Here is a 20,943-nt window from a genome sequence, read left to right as displayed (position 1 = left end):
CACACACGAGCTTTCTGCTCCACTTGGCTGCCTTTCAGAAGCTGTTAAGTGAACCCTGATGAATTTCTTAGCTGTGGAGCTCATGCTCTCCGCTGAGCCTGTTTCCAGGTGCAACTTTGACACCAGGGGGTTTTTGCTTCTGTTCACCCCCTTCTCCAGGGGATTGTCTGAACGTAGCAGAGCCCATACACCCAACAGGAGTGCAGATGGGGTGAAACAGAGCCTGGAAGCTCCGCTGTAATCAGCAGCCACAACCTCAGCTTTGTTCCAGTTGTGCTTGGTTCTGTACCCTGACCATGGTGTTACACCACAGCTCTAGTGGGATTTCATCAATATTTGTGTAACCAACTACACACTGGAAGTTACAACAGAAGCTCTCCTTCAATTACGTGCCAAGTCCCAGCCCATGCAGAGTGTTTATCTGAGCTTACTCAGGACAGAAAGGAGAAGACCTGCTTGGGGGCTTCTTCTGTGGGAAGGAACAAATGATATCTGAATCAACATTACATTTTCTCAGAGCCTCACCTATTCTGGCAAAAATCATAAAATCACAGAATAGCCTGGGTTGAAAAGTACCACAGTGATCATCATGTTTCAACCCCCCTGCCATGGACAGGGTCACCAACCACCAGACCAGGCTGCTCAGACCCACATCCAGCCTGGCCTTGAATGCCTCCAAGGATGGGGCATCCACAACCTCCTTGGGCAACCTGTTCCAGTGTGTCACCACCTTTGTGTGAAAAACTTCCTCCTAATATCTAACCTAAACCTCCCGTGTCTTAGTTTAAAACCATTTCCTCTTGTCCTCAGCCTCTGCTGAATGTGAGAGCCCACAGCCTTGAAACTCTCAACACAAAAACATTCCTGAAGAGGAAAGCAGCACATGCTGTTCCTGCCTTAGCGACACTCCACAGCTTCCCTGCTGCACTGTATGAAGCTACAGTCCTGCAACCCCACATACTGAGGGAGACCACACGAAAGAATGCAGCCAAGATTGTTTCCATACCAGGGAGGTACCTGAGTTCTACTCACAATTGGGACGTTTACTTGGGAAACATAATTTTTTCCTGCAAAGGATAAATGATTTTTTTTTTTACTGGCTCCACCATGTAGTGAAAGTAGAGCTGAGGAAGTTACAAGCTCATGCCTAAGGCATTTGATAGAGGATCTTTACATTTCCAAATGATGGCTTACCTTTGTTTTTCAAAATCACAGCTAAACTGCAAACAGTTCCAAGGTCTCAAATCCCTGAGTCCCACTGGAACTGGCGTTGCTTCAAGCACACCTACAAGGAAAACAGCTGTTACCTTGTTAAAATCTCAAGTGGTCAGGCTGAGCACAGCCAGTGTCACTTTGTGGGGCCGGTTGTTGTTCTTTTCTTACAGCACAGGAACTTACAGGAATCAGCTTCGGGAAGTCCAAGTAATAGCAGTACAAAAAAAAAAAAAAGAAGAAGAAAAAAAAAGGGACCTACATTGTGTCAAAGATCAGCAGGAAGATGTGTATGTAAGCAGCTACAAAGTGCTTTCACTGCAGTTCTCCAGACAGGAAACTACACAGACAAAACGAAGGAAGAACCAGTAAGATGCATTTGTATCTTCCCTGCTTCACTCCTACACTCAAACACCACCTCCAAGCCTGTCTCCAGCATCAGTGATCAATGATTTTTGCAGCCCATCAAACTCAGAGAGAGAAGCAATGCTCCTGACACTCCTACACTTCCAAGCAGTAGGTAGGAAACTTCCTAGCTTTCTGCACAGGGCAGCAGTGAGACGCCTCCCGTCACACGTGCAATTCCTGTGCCAAGGGCCACAGATGCAGGTAGATACACTCTGAGACACACACTTCTGGCACAGCCCAGGCCTTTCAGCAAATTGCATCGGGAACAAGGAAGCAATCCAATCTCGTGGTGCCCTTCTGTTTGATAACAGTCCCCTTCCACTGAGGAGGAACACACACACACGAAGGGGGTAGATACCTGCAGATGCTCTGCTCTAATAGAATAGCTGGAAACACAAAGTGTAACAGTGCTGTACTTCTGACAAATGACAAACTCAGCCCTTTGCTGCTGGAGGCGTTTCCAAACAAAACGCAATGGCCAGACTAATTCATAACTGTTTATTGTAAAACACTCAAGAGTTTAACATCATTAATGGCAAATTAACACTGTTAAAACACCTGCTGGATGAAATACAGAATAAAGACAACTCTTATATCATATGGCAACATTTGAAAAACAAGAAACGAGAAAAAAAAAAAGAATCGATTTTTAACTGTGGTTTTGTTGCTGTATTTTTTTTTTCTTTTTCTTTTTTTAAACTCTACATCTGTCCTGAAAATACCTGGGCTGAGTCTCACTTACCTTGAGCCACTGCCGTGCTCCAGGCATGGGGCCGAGCAGCCTGAATCGAGCACCCCCTAGCGAGGCGTAAGGCGGCGACCTGCTTTATAAATGAGAATCATGCCCTCTATCTTCAAAAGTGCTCCAGTGCTGACAGTACGAAGCCTTTCTCCTGCACTGGCTAACATCTAACACTAAGGGCTGTATGTTCCATTAACTCCGCATGCTTTTTTTTTTTTTTTTTTTCCTTTTTTTTTTTCCTTTTTTTTTTTTTTCCTTTTTAAACAAGGCAACCATTTAGTTCAGAAGCTACATAACTGTCTTTATATTTTGCTCAGAAACCAATAGATGTTGCATGCAGCTGATTTAATAGAGACTGACTTTGATAAAGGTCAGTTTTCAAAGACCCACAAGTCAGAGGCAGAAAAAAAAATGTTAGCGGCCTCTTGTGCAAAAGGAGCTACAATATGCATGCATTCATGGCCATGACTGGTTAGAATATAACTCAGGTCTCCAAATATCGAAACTGAAGCTTCTTTTGGTTTAAGACACTGTTGAGCTCTATATCTTTACAAATTACAATGTGTGTGCAACAACAAAGGAATCATCTCAACATAGCGTCAGTTTGTATTTTGGCCTGTATCTTCAACACAAAAGCCTGCTCAGCAGTAAATGGTTTTCATATTTAGCAAAGACAGCGGCGCGTCGGTTTGGCTAACAGGGCTAACGAAAAGAAGAAAGCAGATTTTCAAACTAACAGCTGACTAATTTTAGGCTGATTTCTCCCCTTTGACATCCTGTTTTTCTTGGTGCTCTTCCTGTTCCTTACCATCGGTTTGTAGCTGGAACAGCACATTGTGCCCTGTCCTGCCCTGTCCCCTCCCAGAAACACGTCTCAAAAGCATGTTTAATAGTAGAAACAAATTCTCCCCTAACTGCACTTTGAAAGGATAATTAGTTCCTCCAAACTGCAACGTTTAACCATGAACAAGCAAATTACAACGTATTTCAGACATAATCTACAGTGACTAAAATTAGTTTAACTCTAATATTAAATAATATAGAACATTTTGACGTTTAATAGTCTGAAGTTTGGACATAAGACAGCTAATAAGGAAGAAAAGTCAGAGCTGAATCTATTCCCGTGGAATAAATTCAACCCATCTGAAAAAAACTAATTTTACCCAGAGGAAAATAACTCTGAGCAGCGTGCGACGGTGCTGACGCACAGAGAAGCATTACTCTTCAAGCACTGCCATCTCCAGTCCTTTCCTTGCGTGCCTGGATCATCTCCTTTGGAGCTTGTTTCCGGTCAGTGACCAACCCCAACCAAAACATGAAGTCAATGAACCAGGTGGTGGGGTTGAACTTCAGGCCCAGCTCGCTGGCTGAGTAGTCGAAGGGGAAAGTGTGGTGGTAATTGTGGAAACCCTCACCTGGGAAAGAGAGAAAGTGTTAGCAGACTGCACGGCTGGCACACCAAGGAACTCAGGAACCCAAAGCCGTGACCCCACTGCACATTATGCTGCACCTCTGTCTGATCTCTGGGGCACACCCACAACTGGTCCCATTTCAGCACTTTTGATTTTCCCTGCCTGGCCACAACAGCTTCAAGAGGGGCGACTGGCAGCCCATCAAATAGCAGAGTCCACTTTCAGCAGAACAATGGAGTTCTCTTCCAGCACATGCTGCCTCCTCCAAGCCCTACCTCAAAGCGGTGGCTAATTGCAGGTGCCCACAAACCCCAACCAAGGTGCAGCAGAACAGAATTTGCTCTCAGTTTGCAAGCCTCTACCTAGGCCTGCAACACCTACCAATGGCTCCCAGAGTGACAAAGGTGTTCTGCCTGGGATTGATGTACTTGTCATAAGGGCGGTTGCCGTACATGTGAGCGGCGCTGTTGACCAGCCAGGTGACGTTGAGGGATATGGTGTACCGGAGGATGGAGGCGAGGAAGTAGGCGTTCCACAGACTCTCGCCCCACAGGTACCATGGCACAACGGTGGGGATCACAAAGCACATCAGCACGACCGAACTCTTGTAGTACCTAGAAAGAAACAAAAAGACATCAGTGCTGTAGTGGGAATGATGGCAGGGTAAGGCAAGTGCCTGTGAGAACAGTTGGTTGATGGCTGTAGAGCAGAAGAACATGACTGGAGCCAAGGGGATGCAGAGGGACTGCTTCCTGCTGGTGGGGTTTTAGGTTTGAATCAGATTGTTCCAACCAAGTCACCTGTCTCTTGACATGATAAATGTCAGAGCATTTATCTGTTGTGACAATCCTGGCCACGCTGGTATACTCTAAACCCAAAACCTCCACATCTACTGAGTGTGCAAAGCCTTGGCGAGCGCTCAGTACCATAAGCAGCTACTGAGAGCTACAAGGGATGGTTGTTGTCATTCCTGTCCTCTCTAAAGCCAGTGGGGTGAGTACTCACCTACTCACCTGCACTGAAAGGCACTAGAAGATGTGGGGGTTGGAAAGTGCTAGGTAAGGGACAATCATGACTATTATGATACTATGGACAAATGCCAGAAAAAAAAAAAAAAAATGCTGCTAATCCAGAACAAAATTCAAGAATGGAGGAAAAGGCTTGACCTAAAAACTTGCTTTTGCATGTCAAACTGAAATTCTATCTCAGCAGCTCTTAGCTGTACCCAGTTCTTTGGAGCTTAAGGTGCTTGTTTTTTCTAAGAGAAACCACGCTGATGTACCAGGAACAGTGTCAGGGAAAGGACTGCTAGTGATCCCTATTTTTACCTTTCAAGACACATTTTAGCATCATTAATACTGTTTCCAAACAACACTCAGAAATGCTTACAGCAAGCAACCTGCTATTAGCAAGCTAGCAATCAGCTTTCCATTTCAGAAAGGCTGTCCTGCCACGCCATGCTCCCCAGCCTTGGAAGACAGACAGCCTAGCAGTTCACAGCATCAAAAGCCTTTGCCATGGAGGAGCACAAAGCCAGCAGCCAGGCCGGCATGCCACCGGCTCTGTGTCAGAAGAGTCACCTCCTCTGCAGAAAGCAGTTGTGTGGCAGTGACCAGGGCGACTTTTTGGTCTCTGCCTTTGTGTGGCTGTCAGGGCTCTCAGTAGACTATGAGGAATGTAGGAACTTTCATGGACTGCTGCCATGACTGAGAAGACTAAGTGAAAGTCTTGGATGAGAGGAAAAAAAAAAAAAAGAATGTACATGCAACAGAGCATGTCCCAGCTCTGCCAGCACGAAAACTGTGCCAACTCCTACATGGGCAGCCAGAGGATGATCCAGGTACTGCATACTACAGCTGGGGAAGGAGCAGTGCAGCACAGAAAGTTTCAGCTATCTGCTGTCACATTTTACGTTTTCCAGACACAAAGAGATCTCCAAACCCTGAAGCAGCAGGTAATGCTGGGGATGAAGAGCCAAGGCCCAAAACCAGAGCAAAAACCCCAACGTTCAGCACTTGTCAGTAATCTCCCAAGTCCTGAATTCAAATCCCAAGAACAGGCATTTGCTAAAACTTTGCTGCACAAAACCTACACCATCACTACACAAAGTCTGCAGCACAACCAAGGCAGCAGAGCCTGCTTCCCACAGGATGCTGTCATCTTGGCAAAGGCATCAACACAGCCAAGAGGTGCTGCTGCAAACTGTGAAGGAGCCTTTGCAAACACCCACTGCTGACTGAGCCAATAGAAGTGACAGAAAGTGGAGGGTAATCAGTTCCTCCCTCCTGCAGTTCCTCTGAGGAAGGGGAGATTCTGCTGGCGCACAGCTTGCTCTAATGCAGAGGCAACACAGATTGCAGACTCAACCAAATGCTTCCCTTATTCAGAAAATGCTCAGAAATGGGTATGTGTGGTCTGCAGAGCACCTATACCAAATGCTTGCTGGTGGGGAGCATCTTCCATTTCTGTCCACTATGCAGTTACTCATGAGGAGGACACAGCATGCTGCTCAATTCCCACCTCTCACAGATTGCGTAAGCAATTTGAACTGTCTCATGGGAGACAAATAATCCTGTAACGGATGACAGTCCCGAGAGAGGAAGCCAGTCTGAGCTGGCCCAACAGTGCCAAAGGTGAGTTTGCAGTCAGAAGTGCGCTTTTGCATTTAAGCAGGTTACGATTACGGCTTTTACTGCAATGATGAAAGCAGAAAGCCAAGAGCCCAGCAGCTTCTGCTGTGGCTGTTTTCCCACCAAGCCCTGGATTTTGGAGAAAGATGAGAACAGGGCACGCTGCCTGTGTAGCAAAGCTAGGCAAAACAGGCTGTGAGCATCAGGCGCGTGGCCACAGTATCAGGCAGAGGGATGGCAGCCTTACTGCCTGACATCAGGGTGGCAGAGACCTCATAGAGGACAAAGGGAAAAGGTTCCAACAAGGAAGAAGCCACAGCGACATGTCAAGACCCCTCCATCAAGCACCACAAGATGGCCACACACTCCCACTTACTTTCTTTGGAATCTGACAACGGGGTCATCCAGAAGATCAGTGAAATCCAGCTTTCTTCCCTTTTCTATGACGTCTTTGTGCTTGCGCACGAACAGCCAGCCGATGTGGGAGAAGAAGAAGCCACGGCGGGCATTGTGTGGGTCTGCATCTGTCTCCGAGTACTTGTGGTGCACACGGTGGTCTCGGCTCCACTCGTAGATGTCATTCTGCAGAGAGAGCACGGGGGGTGAGAGCAGAAAGCCTGGGCACTGCTCCTGCAGAACCACCACAGTTCCTTCCCCACATGGGAACGACAATCAAACATCCACGGGTGCTCTTCAAAGACACTTGGTGACTCAAGGTTGTGGCTGGTTATCACTGACACCCTCCAGGGAGAAAAACAGCACTGAAAATGGGACAGAACTTGTGGAATGCTTCATGTGCCTTCTGCTAACCTACACAGGATCTGAACGTGCTCAGTTGTTCTGAGGGATGAATCTCTCACAATTAAAACTGGCATTTAAGTTATTCTTTTGTCTGCAGGGATGTGTACAAGGTTGAGACATCAAATGAAACATACCTACTTTGTGGGAAATGAGTCTTGAATTTGCAGCCAGGCTGGAATAAGAGTCTCAGGCCCACAAGAGCAGCTCAGTGTTGAATGCAGATCAGATACAAATTAAGTTCAGTCCTGCTTCTGCTCAAACTGTCAGCAGGTTCAAGCCACTGAATTCCCCGGGGACTGCAAGTGGCACTGAGGGGATGGCAGGGAGAAAAGGGTGGATGGCAATTTCAGAACTGAAGCAAGGCTTTCTAAGTTTACTTGACTGAAGAGATTTCATCCACCCAGTTTGCCTGTGCTAGACTTGTTTCTGCAGCACTGCTGAGCTATTACTATTATCACAGGGAAACCTCTGGAAAACTCAGGTCACGCACTCATCTGTGAATTCATAGTACCAAAGTATTTTTAAAAAAAAAAGTTAGTGCCTGAATATACAACAGTGTGAGCTTGAATCAGAGAATGCTTAGCTGAGTGCCCATCTCTCTGCTCTTTCTGTCTTTGCACAGCCAAAGAGGGTTCCAGACAGTAATACCAAAAGAAGGAAGGGCTTGGGTTGCTTCTAGGAACAGCAGTAGCACCCACAACCACCAACTACAGCAGCTTTGGTCCCAGCAGAACCGAGGAAGCCATCTGTGGTGTCTGTCAAGAACCACAAAGCAGCAGCTGGCAAGACAGAGGATACACTCGAGGACACAGTAAGCCTGAGCTAACAACTGTGAAGGTCTGTATTCAGTGAAACAAAAGCTCTGTGCTCAAGGTGTAACAGATCATTCCTTTCTCTCAGCTACCAACATTTGAGAGAATGTACAGAGGCCACCTGTGCTGCTGAACTCCAGGAATGACTGCAAATAGAAACTAAAGAATTTGGTTCAAATGTGTCAGAGTTCAATCTCAGCATTGCAAAGGTGATCTTTAAGAGAGCCCACAGGAGACACGTGAGGAACAAAAGCCCATTGCACGGGAAAGCAAACCAAGTGGAGCAAAGCAAACCAAACAAGATCACCGAGCTCCTAAACAAGAGCAGATTTTTACCTTGCTGCCATTTTTTTTCTTTCTACTACAGAGAAATGAAAGGGAATACAAGCCTCTGCAATGCTTCAAGTGGCAGATTTAGTCCTCAGTGGGAGTATCCATAAGACTACAAAATGCTAAGATCAAGTCATTTAAAAACAAAACAGGGCTTTGCAAGAAACACACTTAGGAGGGGTCCTCTCTCTTAATGAGAAATGATCTTTCAACTGGAATTACTGAGCAGTTTGCCACAGGAATGCTTAATAGAACTATGTGTGGCACAACAGGTAACCAGGTCAAAGCAATGATAACGATACTGTGAGAAATTAACTTGGCTTCTCACACTGCAGAAAACACCTGCAGGGTTGACAAAAATGTGATTCCCCAGATGAAAGGACTGGAAAGCTGTGAAACAACTGAACTGCATCTAATTAAAAAACACAAAGGCTAAGAGGAAATACAGGCCAGAGGCCAGAACTGTTGGCAATACATACACCCAGAGGTGCAGCATTGTGCATGTAAATGAGAGTGATTAATAGCAACCATTTTTCAGGAATGTGTCACTCCTGATGAAGTTTCAGGTAAACACAGGAGTGAAATCCTCACCAAAGCAGAATGTCAGCATCGTGCTGTGACAGTGATGCAGACAAGAGGTTTCACTATCAGATCCCTTCATCATCTTGCAGACCAACGCATGACAAACTGGGATGTGTAACAAAGAAACGGTGAAAAATGCAGTAGGCAGCAGGGCAAACACTGCTGCATCTGATGGTGTTTCAGAGGACATGCAGCATGTCACACCCATACCCTCATGCACCATGAAGTCATCACTGTGCAGAAGAGTTGCTCCTGTCCTTCAAGAAGGCAGCATCCAGGTATGCTGCAAGTATCCTCAAAGCTACCTCTTCCTCCCCAAGCCAACAGGAGGGAGAAGGACCTGAGAACTTGCTCACTGCCTGTTTGTGGTGGGGAAGGCCATGGATGTCATGATAGTTAGGAGCAGGCTTCAGTCTATTTAAAATTTAGAGTGCGTGGTTTGGCCTTTTGTTTTCCTTCTGATACAAAGCTGCACAAAAGTAGCTTGGAGGTATTCTTAAGTACTTCACTGCCTCAAAATCATATCACAACCATAGCGAGAAGCAATGATGAGGCTTGTGGCAATTCAGCTTGACACACTCATTCGAACTACACAGGAAAGGTACGACGTGCAATAAAACAGGAGGACAGTACCAGGGGGTTGCTCATAACTCAAAGTGGTTGTTGAACATAGTGAGCAAAGGCTTTGTAAACCTCTGAAATAACAAAGCACCACAAAGCAGCAGGAATATGGTCAGAATTAAGGTGGGAATCACAGTAAAATGGGACATATCCCTATATTCAAACAAAAGCTCTTTGTAATGTGCAAAGAAACCAACAAGATTGATATTCTCCACCTTAGAAAGATAAATCAAAGATTATTCATCCTTGCTTTATCCTCTGAAAGGAAAAAGCTGAAAACTCAGGGCACTGCACACATGTGGTACCCAGTGCCACAGGGGGTAATGGCAGCCAAGCCAGATAAATGTAATGTTAGCACAGATGAATATAACTCTTTTGAACAGCCAAAGGAGCAACTAAGTTCACATCACATTATCCTGGCTCTGGGCTACCTCTTACAACCACCTGAGTGTTACAGAAAGATTTTGAAGTCTAAGACTGCATATTAGGAATTACAGAGCTCAAAAAACACTTCTTGGTAACGTATTCAAATTCTACTGTTGAAAAGTACTGCATCAAACAGAGAAATTACAATGGTGAGAAAGGACATCTGCTCTCCTTTCTGGGCATGTAAAAACCTCTCAAAGCCTGGCTAGACAAAGAAACCTGATTATGCCAACATATCTGTGTGAGGTTGGCCCTTACACAAGCTTCTGTGTTGCCCTCTGAAGCGCGCGGCCTGGCCTGGGTTAGGAGAACCCCTGATCAATGCATGTTCAACTTGATCCTTAAGTAACCATTGCTCCTGGGCTGCCTCTTAAGCGATGCTGTGTGGGTGGTGAAAGGACCTCTGCGTCCCCTAGGCCAGCATTGTGCATCATCAATGTCTTCCTGCTGATCGATATATTTTCACTTTTGATGTTTGTAAGCTGAAGTGATCCCCATACAGGAGATAAAGCTGCCTGGAGGCAAAGAATGAGGACAGGCAACCACAATCCCACCTGGAAGGCCATGGAGTTAGCTGCAGCCAGGAAGATCCGCAGAGGCAGCTTGGCTTTGTATGAACGGTGGCTCCACAAGCGATGTGCACCAGCCGTCACGCCCAAGGCTGTCATCAGGAAACAGAAATATGCTGAAAGAAAACAAAACACAAGGTGTGCCAGGGGCCAGCTTTTTTATTTTTGCTTTCTTTGTCTTAAAGTTGATTCTTGTCCCTGCTTGCCCATGATGCCTCTGGGAAGGGAGTGGAGATAAGGTAAGGACATCAGCCCAACGCTGCACGGCGGCCCTGGGGATGCAGTATTCCTCCTCTCATCCCCTTCCCAATTTGCCAGCGTGTTGTTCAGGGGAGTCTGGCAGCAACAAAGCACTGTGCTGTGATGCATTTGCACTGAGTGCCTTTGCCAGATCAAGTGGAGAGAGGGTTCAACTCTCATCTCAGAGAAGTGGCAATGACAGTGCCAGCCTCATCCAGACAGGTCTTTGCTCGAGTCTCATCTGCCACCTAACTGATAAGCATCACTTCCCATTCCTGAAAATACAAACAGTGTCAGAGTTCCTACAATAAAAACTTCTCTCACCATTGTGAGCTTATGAATCAGTACTATAAATGCACCAGGGATCTCCGCATTCACAGTCTCTTTCAGCTTCAGGAACTGCCTTTCCTTTCTGTAATTACAGATTGATTAATGATTGGCTGAGTAAACTTGTTTTGAGCATTTTTTCAGATGGCCAACACAGCAAGGAAGTGGCTCTTTTCCATAGGCACCGTGTTCTAGCTGCATCTGGACACTGCCTGGCACACATGTGGGATAGCAAGGAGGGATGTACTGTATGGCCCCAAACAAACCAGGCCACTCCAGCGGCTCCCATTTCAGCTGGCAAGCTGTCATGATAGCAGACTCTCATGTCTCCCTCCTGTAGGGAAGCATTGATTTCTCATACTGTGTCTTAAGAGTACATGCTCACTTAACAAGTGTACAATTGAGAAAATAAATTAAAAAAGTGGATTCAAACAACAGGAACATCACAGGACAACCTGAAATGTGTTTGCACGGTGTAAGGTGATGTGCTGTTCAGCCAGGGCCTCCTGCCACCTCAAACACACAGGCTGCTTGGACCAAGACCCTGGTATTCAAGGAACGTTTAGATGTTGTGTTGAGAGACATGGTTCAGTGAGAACTACCAGCAATATGTGGATGGTTGGACTGGATGGTCTTGTAGGTCTTTTCCAACGTTGGTGAGTCTATGATTCTATTCTATGAAAACACGCCTATTTTTTAATACCTAAAGAGTTTCTGGAACAAAAAGGGAAACCAAAGTCTTTCTCACAAATGCAGCATACAAACGGAGTCAGAATGATCCTAACAATGACAAAACATCTCCAAAACCTGCTCCATCGGTGAGGGGCCACTTCCCTTTTCAGCAGGCTGCAGCATTTCTGCTACTCCTGGAAAAGGCTCGTATGTGCAGGTTCATCCAACATGAAAAGTCTATCACCAAATTCAGACTCCTGCTTGCTTCCTGAAGAGAACACACAAATGAACCAAAAACCGTAACATGCATGTTGTTTACACGTTTTGTTTTACAACTGTCAGATCAGTAACAATGCTGGCACTGCAGCTACCTTGCACTTGTTTCCCCTGCAGTCTCGCTGTTCTCATACTTTGCTGTGTTACTGCGAGGACACGGACTCCTCTTACACAGAGAGGGGAAACCTATCCTGCCATCTTCTGTATGTGATATTGAGCTGCAGCAGGCTGATGAAGCAAGAACGTGGCAGAAACATCGTTAAAAAAGGCCTTCCAAACTGCTCAAATGACTGTAATTGTGGGAACAGATCGGTGACACATCCAACACTGACATTATCCCAGCAACATAAAAATATTAAGGCTGAATCATCAAACAAACATATTGCCCGTAGGTTTTATGGCTGGTCAACCTCATGCTAGTCCTAGGGGCTGAAATCCTCTTCGTTCACCTGTCTCTTCCTTGCAGGGGGTTGGTATTTAAGGAGCATCTTGAATTTGAATCCTATTTGTGACCATACTGTTAACGGAGACAGAAGGATCATCAAGAGGAATAGCTCACTAGGTCTTCTTTAATACATGCCAAGGGGATCTTTTCTTGGCAAAGCAATGCTGTTTGTTTTTCGGTTTTTCAGAGGAGGAATTGTAACAGTGAGAATCTTCCTAAAATAAAGGCTGAGGGCTGAAGCATCCCTAGGAAAAAAAATATACTCAGGAGTTCAGTGGCCAGAGCAGACAAGTCCTGTTGGGCAAATGCATGATGCGAAGCAGAAGGAGAAGCATTTCAGAGGGGACTCTGAGGATGAGGGGAAATGGATCAAACAAACAAACTGGTGTGCAAGGACAAGGGAGAGAACGTGTGCATGGGGCTGTGGAGAGAATGCAGGAGAGAAAGGAGCGGAGGTTCGTGCACTGTGCACACAGGGAGCTGGCGGGTTGCTAGGCTCCAAGTGCACAGTGCCTGTGCACAGCTGCTATTTATGGGAATGCGCCAGAATCAATAGGCAGAAGATTTTTATCCAACATGCTTATTAATGACCTGAAACAAAGGCAAACAGCGTATTAATTATAACTGCAGATGATGCTAAATTTGGAGCAACAGTGAGAGAGCTAAGAAACACAAAAGGATCCGTGCAGAAACAGGGAAAGCATAGCTCAAAACGAGAATCTGCCTGTATAGAAAAAGCAAAGTAATGAAGCTTAGGGCCGTGAGAACAGACAGGGATCTGCAGTGAGGATGTGACACTTGGGGAAGCAGGTGCCTGCCAGGAAGATCACCAACAGCACATAAAATATTCTGAGCTTGCAACACGATAGGGCAGTGAGACATCAGTGTGATGTTGAACAGCAGGCACAGGGGTATCATCTCACAGCCGGAGAGAAGCACTGCAAACTACACCAGGCACATCGTTTAAAAATGGATGGGATGGGAGACTGGCAGCATAGAACATTTGAGCCAGCTTTTTCAGAACAGCTCATCATCCCCATGCATGGATTTCCAGAAACTCTTATTGCACCAAGTGCCAAACTCCAATGAAAATGTGTGTCTGCAGGGCCAACCTCTTGCAAGGATATGGGGAGGTACTGCCACAGTCTGTGGCAACTTCAGAGGCATCAGAAAATCAATCCTTACTCTACATAGTTGCTTAAATCAGTGCAGATCTCTCCCTCCTGTATCTTAAACTTTGTTACATGCCAAACATCAAAATTTGAACCTTTTTTTTTTTCCTCAATGCACATTGAAGATGTGATACCTATTAGTGAAACCAGTGGATTCCGGATGGCTTTTGACCCTTACCTGGTTGTAACAGCAGCAGACCAACCAAACCCAGAAATGCACTGGGCACTGGTTGCACTCTGCACACCTGAACAGACAATGCTGGCTCCTGGCATGCTTCTCAGGTAGCCATTTCAAGAAGCCACTGCTATCAGCTAGCAACCAGCCACATGTTGCCAATGTCAAACATAGCCCAGTTATGGTGCCAATTGCAATCATCTCTGAGGGACGCAGCAGCAGATATGAAAATATCAGTTGCGAGACAAAATCGATTGCACATCTACAGTGGTGTGACTGTCAATATCTGAATGTGCTTTAATGTGCAGCGGTCGCTTTTCAGAGGAAGACAGCAGCCGTGCTGCTTGCTGTGGTTGTGTTAATGCCAAATGCAGTGGGCAGATAGCAAAGGGGCCCAAAGGAGCAGGCAAGAGGCACTTCTTAATGTTTCTTTCCCTTATTTCTTTTCTTCCCTCTTTTTGACTTTTGCTAACTTGACTCGTTAAAGTAAATAACAATTTGAGGGCTTAAACTAACAGGGATGGACACGCAACATTTGTGAGGTTACACGCTGACATTTACCTCTGCTTATTCAGCCACAGCAAAACTGCTTGCTAGGGCATTTTTAATAATTGAATGCAAAAAACTCAAGGTCTTCCATCAGGCTACAAGATCTGCGTGAGAAACACAAACAGTAAGTTGCTCAAGCACAAACTCAGCATTGCAAAGCTGACTGATCACCATAAATATGCAACACCACTGCACCTGACAGCCAGGATTTTTCTAAAAATTAAATTGCATCTGCATCCGCGTTCCATTCCTCGTTTATGGGTTTTTTGCTGCTGTTCACTGGTAGATTTAGGACTAATTCATGATACCAGCTAACCTGTCCAAACTCAGAAAGCGTTGCCCTGATATTCAGCGGTGGCCTAACTTCTTTTTCACTGGAGACACTGAAGGAAGCCTGCTCTCCTGACCTGGAACTGCATTTACTAAGGAGGCAAACCTCCCACCGTGGGCCCTGCCAAGAAAAAAACACTGAGTCGGTGCTCTGGCCCCAGGGTCTCTGCTGGCAGACGCGGCCGAATGGCCACCCCACTGTTGGCTGAGCCCTGCTAACTATCAAAGGCTGGCACCAGGAGCACCTCAGGCTGGATTCAAACCAACAGCCCAGAATTAAAAAGAACCATTTCCCCGAGTCACCCGCTGCACAGCGCGCGCCAGCACTCGGGGGAGCCGTGCAATCATGTGAAGAGCAATCGTGTGAAATCTCAGGGCAGGAGCGGGTTCATCTAAAATTAGATCTACGCATTTTCTGAGCTGCTCTAAATGGAACTGGGAGAGAAAGAGAGGAGATGAAACATATTGAATGGATGTGGGGAGGCAGAGTTTGGAGCTGCAAAGAAGACTAGTTTGACTGTGGTGCTCCAGGACAAGCCATCTGTCATAGCCTCCCGAGCTCGCCGTCACCAGCCTGGGAAATCCATTCTGCCCCTGCTTCAGCGCACATGCATTTTCAGGAACGTTCCCCAGAGCCAGCCCTTTTGGCTGAGTATACAAAAGACTTTATTCCGGTTGGAATAGCAGAAATGTTCACTTTGACAACTGAGGCCAAAGTGACGTTAAAAAAAAGCCAACAGAGCAGTGGAAATTGCAGATCACAGCGAGAATTCCAGAGAATGCTAAAATTCCCCCAGGAAGCACATGCAGATTCCCTGAACTCACCAGCAATGGAAGATTGCCTTAAGATGTTGAACAGCTTGTATTTTTAGATCAAAAGAGAAGGCTGGAAGATGCTCCGATTTCTCTGAAATTTCTGTGCTTCTGTGTAGCCTCTCTCAGCTCAGCCGGATCCTGCGTCATCACAGAACCACAGGCAGATTTCACTTCTCTCCCCATGACCTCACCACTGCCCTCAATCCACAGGCTGGCTAGGGCTCCATTGGCTTTGAAGTGCTCTAGAAATGCCAACAGTGCCAGTTTTGTCTCTTTCCTCAAGGATGGAAAGAAAGAATGTTTGCTTGAGCCATCAGCCCTCAGCAAACTCAGGCACATGGGTCTCTTCCTCTGCATTCGAGGTGGGAGCTAAAGCCATCATCTCCTAGAATGACCTGTCCCAAAACTCAAGCTCAGCCCTATGTGTTTGTGGCCTCTGCTCTACCAGCAGCCTCTTCTCCCTCTCGGAAAAACACAGTTCTCCTCCTGGGTATCACCTGAGGAGCCAGATAAGTGGAAGCCCACTCCAGAAATCCCATTCTCCTGTTGCGGAGCAGTGGGGGCACACAGGATTCCTGCTGCCAGCAGCTAGCACTCAGCTCTCCCTTCTTGTTCACATCAGCCTAGCTTTACTCAGTACAGTAATTCTGAATGCTCTCTGGCAGGGCATCATGTTTTATTGTTAGCCTCCATGGTGAAAATAAAATCTGATTGCAAGAAATCGCTCGGCTTCAATTATAACATCAGCGTTAATTGCAAGTGCAATCGTAATTGCAGGGAAGGAAGGCACAGTGGCAGTGATGAGGATGCATACTAAGTTCTGTGGGTGAGCTGACATTTCCCAGCCCAGCCCTCCCAAAGGAGCAAGCCACTCCTCTGACCGCAGCGACCAGAATGAGCACAGATGAGCCGGTCTGCGTGGCTCTCACTGCTCTGCCTGTTGGCATCTCCTGAAGAAGAATGAAATGGAGACAGGGGACAAATATATGTGCTTAAAGCTGAACATGGGGAAATCACCTACAGCAACAGCTAGAACAGGAACGCTAGGAAAGGAAAAACATCTGAGCAGCAGGAGCGTCACCTCAGCCAGGGCACCTTGGAGCAGCGAGGTCTCTGCAAGATAAGATGTTGTGTTCAGTTCCTGCTCCCTGACCCAAAACCTTGCCTGCAGGAATCACTTGAACGTAACCACTGCAGGACCCAAGGGTTCTCCCAGCAGAGTGGCAGCAGAAGCGACAGTGGAAGTTTTAATCAAGCATCTCCAATCCATAGCTGTGAAATGGTGACAGTATTTACACTTCCTTCCTCCAGAGAGGTCCCAGAGGTGCTGAGTACGGCCCATTTGTAGCCATTCTTATTTACAGCCGTCTGCACAAAGCTTCCAACAAAATGGGAGCTTCTGTAAGCGAGCACAGCATGCACAGAAGTGGTTAATGCCCAAAACCTGTTCATACCACAAAAGCCAGTAGATGGCACTCAAGAATACGCAAGCCTTCTGAAATGTGCAAGCCCAATAAAACTTGCATCTGCAGTGCACACCAGCAACATGTGCCTCATTGCACAGGTCACTCCCTGCAAGGACTGAGGAGGCAGCTGTGATCCTGTGGAGACCTTTGGGCACCACAATGACCCTGTGCCAGCAGCACAATGCCTTTCAGCCTCCCAGAGATGGGATGCCAGCACAATAGCACCGACATGTCCCAAACACCTCCAAGTACAGGGTGAGAATCCTCCCCTCCCACAAAGCACAAGGCCATCCTCTTCTCCTACTCTCAGGCTCTGGCAAGTCATATCAGTGTGTGAACCAGCAGCTGTGCACCCAGGAATCAGGCAGCCAGGGAGGCACATCCTGAAGATATGGGTTTCTGAGTACCTCCTATCTTAAAGCAGTGATAGGCCACACATGTGCCAGTTTTTCAAGTCATGAATGCCAGTAACGCTCAGCAGCCTGAAAGAAAAGGATTTAAAATAGATGATGGGTTCATCCTCTGCTTTGGTTTGTTGTTCTTTAGTATTTTTGGCCTACGTTACATGCTTCCACATCAGAGGGCTAAAAAGCAGAATTTCAGACCCTTATGCAGAGAAGGGGACGTACCTTGGGCACAGTGCTGGAATGTGCCACGGGGCAAGCCAGGGCTGCTCAATGGCTTGCACCCATCAGCTGCTGTGCTACCCAGCCAACACAGTCACCAGCTCATGGAAATTTCTGACATGAGTAATTTTGTTGTTTTTGTTCAGCTTGGACAGAAACCAAATTCCAGGGAGGCACCGGGATGGCCCTGAAAGCCTCTGTTTTACCCAGTTTAAGCACGCATCCCTTGAAAGATAACCCAGTTCCCAGCGCTCCCCAGGCAGTCTGGTTGCATTACACAGAGCTGGTGGGGATCCTGCAGCTCTGTGTGTGGCACGAGGAGCAGTAACACGGGCTCCCAGTGTTAGTGCAGGAGGCAATGGGAACAGAGTAGTACAGATAATCCCAAGTAAACACCCGACCGAGCCTCCACTTGCCAGCATTTTCCATTGTCTATTATGTACAGCTGGACAAGCGTCAATAAATTACCAGTGGAAATGGGTCCTGCTGAGCATGCAGTTTGGCTTGATCAGCTGTTTCCTAGGTGGTACTGTGGCAATTTCAGCTCCGCTTAGGTGAATTGAGAATCACCAAGTGGGCTCAGCACGGAGCACCCTGCCGCCTGTCCTAGTTACAGATGTCTCCGGAGAAGGCAAAGTAAGGAGCCAGGAAAGCACTGGTGAGCTTCTGGCAAACACCCACATCATGCCATGGGTTATGCCTGGTGCTGGCAGTGGGAACCACACTCAGCACACATCTCCCTATGGCTTGCTTGCAAGGCAGCAAGGGACAAGGCAATGAGATGGGTGGTGCAAGACTACCAGTGAGCTATCCAAGTGCCGAGCTTGGGATGAGAAAGAAAACCACGTGTAGATCCAGTGAGGGCCGCAGCTTTTCAATTCACACCCTCTAATGCTCAGCCCTGTCCAACATAAGCCTACGTGGCACTGAGGGACATGGTCAGTGGGTGATGGGTTGGTGGTCGGACTTGGTGATCTTAGCTGTCTTTTCCAACCTTAATGATTCTTCATCCCCACCAAACTTCACCACCGTGCAGCTCACCAAGCGAGGCTCTGCTCCTTAACTTGAACAGCAACAACCCTGCCTTTGTCTGCCCCGACCCCAGCGTGGCAGCACGCACTTCTGCTGGAGCTATTCTGCAGGAGGGCTGTATTCTCACGGCTGGAGCCAGCGCGCCCGCTCCCTGCTGAAGAGCCGTCATAAAAGCTCCCGTAAAACTTGGTGGTCTGCTGCCGGGCGCCTGTTAAAACAACGACGTCGAGAAACGGGAGGTTCTCATCTGCGAGAAGGGCATTAAGTCACAAAGTCGTCGAGACACGTTTATTATTTAGCACCTCGGTAAAATCGACGAGCAAAAGACAGACCTTAGAGAATGGAGGGTAATTCAATCCTCCTGCCCTGAGGAGCTCCCTAATAAGGCACAGGGGAATCGGGGGGTTTCGACGCAGGAGAAGGAAGCCCACCTGCCCGCCGCAGCCTCGAGCCCCGATCCGCTCGCGGCGCCGAACAAAGCAGCTCCAGCCCGCTGCGCTCCCCGCTGGCTCCAGCGCAGCCCGCACTCCTCTCTCGCAGCCCGGCTCCGCGCCGGCTCTCGGCCGCATCCGCACAGCGCCGCGCCGCCACGCGGCGCTCGCCCGGCCGGCCCCGCAGCCCGGCGCGTCCCCCTCCCGGTGGACAAAGGATGGCCGTGCCCCCTCCCGACCGAAGCGTAAAAACAGGGGCGTCCGCGAAACCGCGTCCCGAGGGCTGGCTCTCCGCGGGACCTTCCGCGCCAAGCATCGCCTCTCCAGCCTTCCCGCGTCTCTCCGCCCGGCTGCAGAAACGGACGGACGCGAGCCCACCGTTTCTACAGCAACGGGCGGAGGGCCCACAAAGGCGTCGTCGTCGCCGCCGCCGCCGCCGCCTCGCGGCCCCGGCCGCCCCCGCCGCCCCACTCACCCCACAGCAGGGTGAGCAGCTGCGCCCGCGGCACCAGGCTGAGCGCGTACACGGCGCCCAGGTGCAGCAGCCCCATCAGCACCACGTTGCGCCAGACGATGGCCTGCCCGCCGCCCGCCGCCATCTCGCCGCCGCTCTGAGGGGAGGGAGAGAAGGAGAGAGGGAGGCGGCCCGGCCGGGGGGCGCCTGGGGGCGGGCGGGCGGCCCGCTCCGCTCCGCTGCCTCTCCTCCTCTTCTTCCTTCTCCTCCTCCTTCTCCACGGCGCTCCCGCACCGCGGCGGTGGGAGAGGAGGGGAGGGGACGGGAGCCCGCCGGCCCCGCATAGCGACAGCCAATGGCCGCCGCCACCCGGCAGCGGTGCCGCCCGCCGCCTCGCTGCCGGGGCCCAACCGGTGCGAGGGGTCCCCGACGGCCGTGGCGACGGCCATGGCAACGGGCAGGGCCCGCCCGGAGAGCCGCGCTGCGAGACGGCGGGTGCGGGGGTGTGGCGGGGCGGCAGGAGCTCCTCCGTGACCGCACCTGGTGCCCGGCAAAGCAGGGGCCCTGCGCGGAGCCGCTTGTGCCGTGCAGGAGCGGGGCGAACCCCTCTGAGCCGCCGCGTGGCTCCCAGGGCTGCCGCTGGGCAGGGCGCATCGTTGGCCAAGAGGGGAAGGGGATCCTGGGCTGCGTTGCAAAGAGTGCGAGTGTGAGAGAGAAGTGTGAAGGAGATGGTCCTCCTGATGTGCTCTGCCACGGTGAGGCCACATCTGGAGCACTGTGCCCAGTTCTGGGCTCCCCAGCTCAAGAAGGACGGGGAACTTCTGGACAGAGTCCAGTGGAGGGCGACAAAGATGATCGGGGCCTGGAGAACCTCTTGCATGGGGAAAGGCTGAGGGAGCTGGGGATGTTCAGCCTGGAGAAGGGAGGCTGAGAGCAGATCGGATCAGTGCTTATCAATATCTAACGGGTGGGAATCATGCGGGTGGGGCCAGGCTCTGTTCTGTGCTGTGCAGGGATGGGGGCAGTGGGCACAGATTGGAATGCAGGAATTCCATACGGACATGAGGAAGAAGTTTCCTGTGAGGGTGACAGAGCACTGAACAGCTGCCCAGTGCGGTCATGGAGTCTGCTTCTCTGGAGATGCTCAGAACCCACCTGGAGGCTTTCCTGTGCGACCTGCTGCAGGGGTCTGCTCCAGCAGGGGGCTGGGCTGGGGGATCTCCAGAGGTCATTCCAACCCCTGTGATTCTGTGTGAACCTCCACTCCCGTGCCCAGAAACAACCACTCTAGCCACAGAGCAGCACCACCAGCATTTGCCCTCGCTCTGTGTGGCCATGAGCAGCAGTGTGTGTAGAGGCAATGCTCTTTCACAGAGCCCTCTGGCTA

General features: G+C 48.9%; 1 protein-coding gene across 1 annotated transcript; it reads right to left on the bottom strand.

The window, feature by feature from the left end:
* Positions 1-2,104: 2,104 nt before the first annotated feature.
* Positions 2,105-20,436, bottom strand: SCD5 (stearoyl-CoA desaturase 5). The gene is made up of 5 exons (XM_048941996.1): positions 19,578-20,436; positions 10,531-10,661; positions 6,781-6,986; positions 4,156-4,388; positions 2,105-3,777 (listed from the first exon to the last, which is right to left on the bottom strand). The coding sequence occupies exons 1-5, from the start codon at positions 20,434-20,436 to the stop codon at positions 3,587-3,589; spliced, it is 1,620 nt and encodes a 539-aa protein (XP_048797953.1). The 3' UTR covers positions 2,105-3,586.
* Between the last annotated feature and the right edge of the window lie 507 nt (positions 20,437-20,943).

This window comes from Lagopus muta, chromosome 4, assembly GCF_023343835.1.
Source record: "Lagopus muta isolate bLagMut1 chromosome 4, bLagMut1 primary, whole genome shotgun sequence".
In the NCBI taxonomy this organism is placed as follows: domain Eukaryota; kingdom Metazoa; phylum Chordata; class Aves; order Galliformes; family Phasianidae; genus Lagopus; species Lagopus muta.
This window is presented reverse-complemented; position numbering and strand designations above follow the sequence as displayed.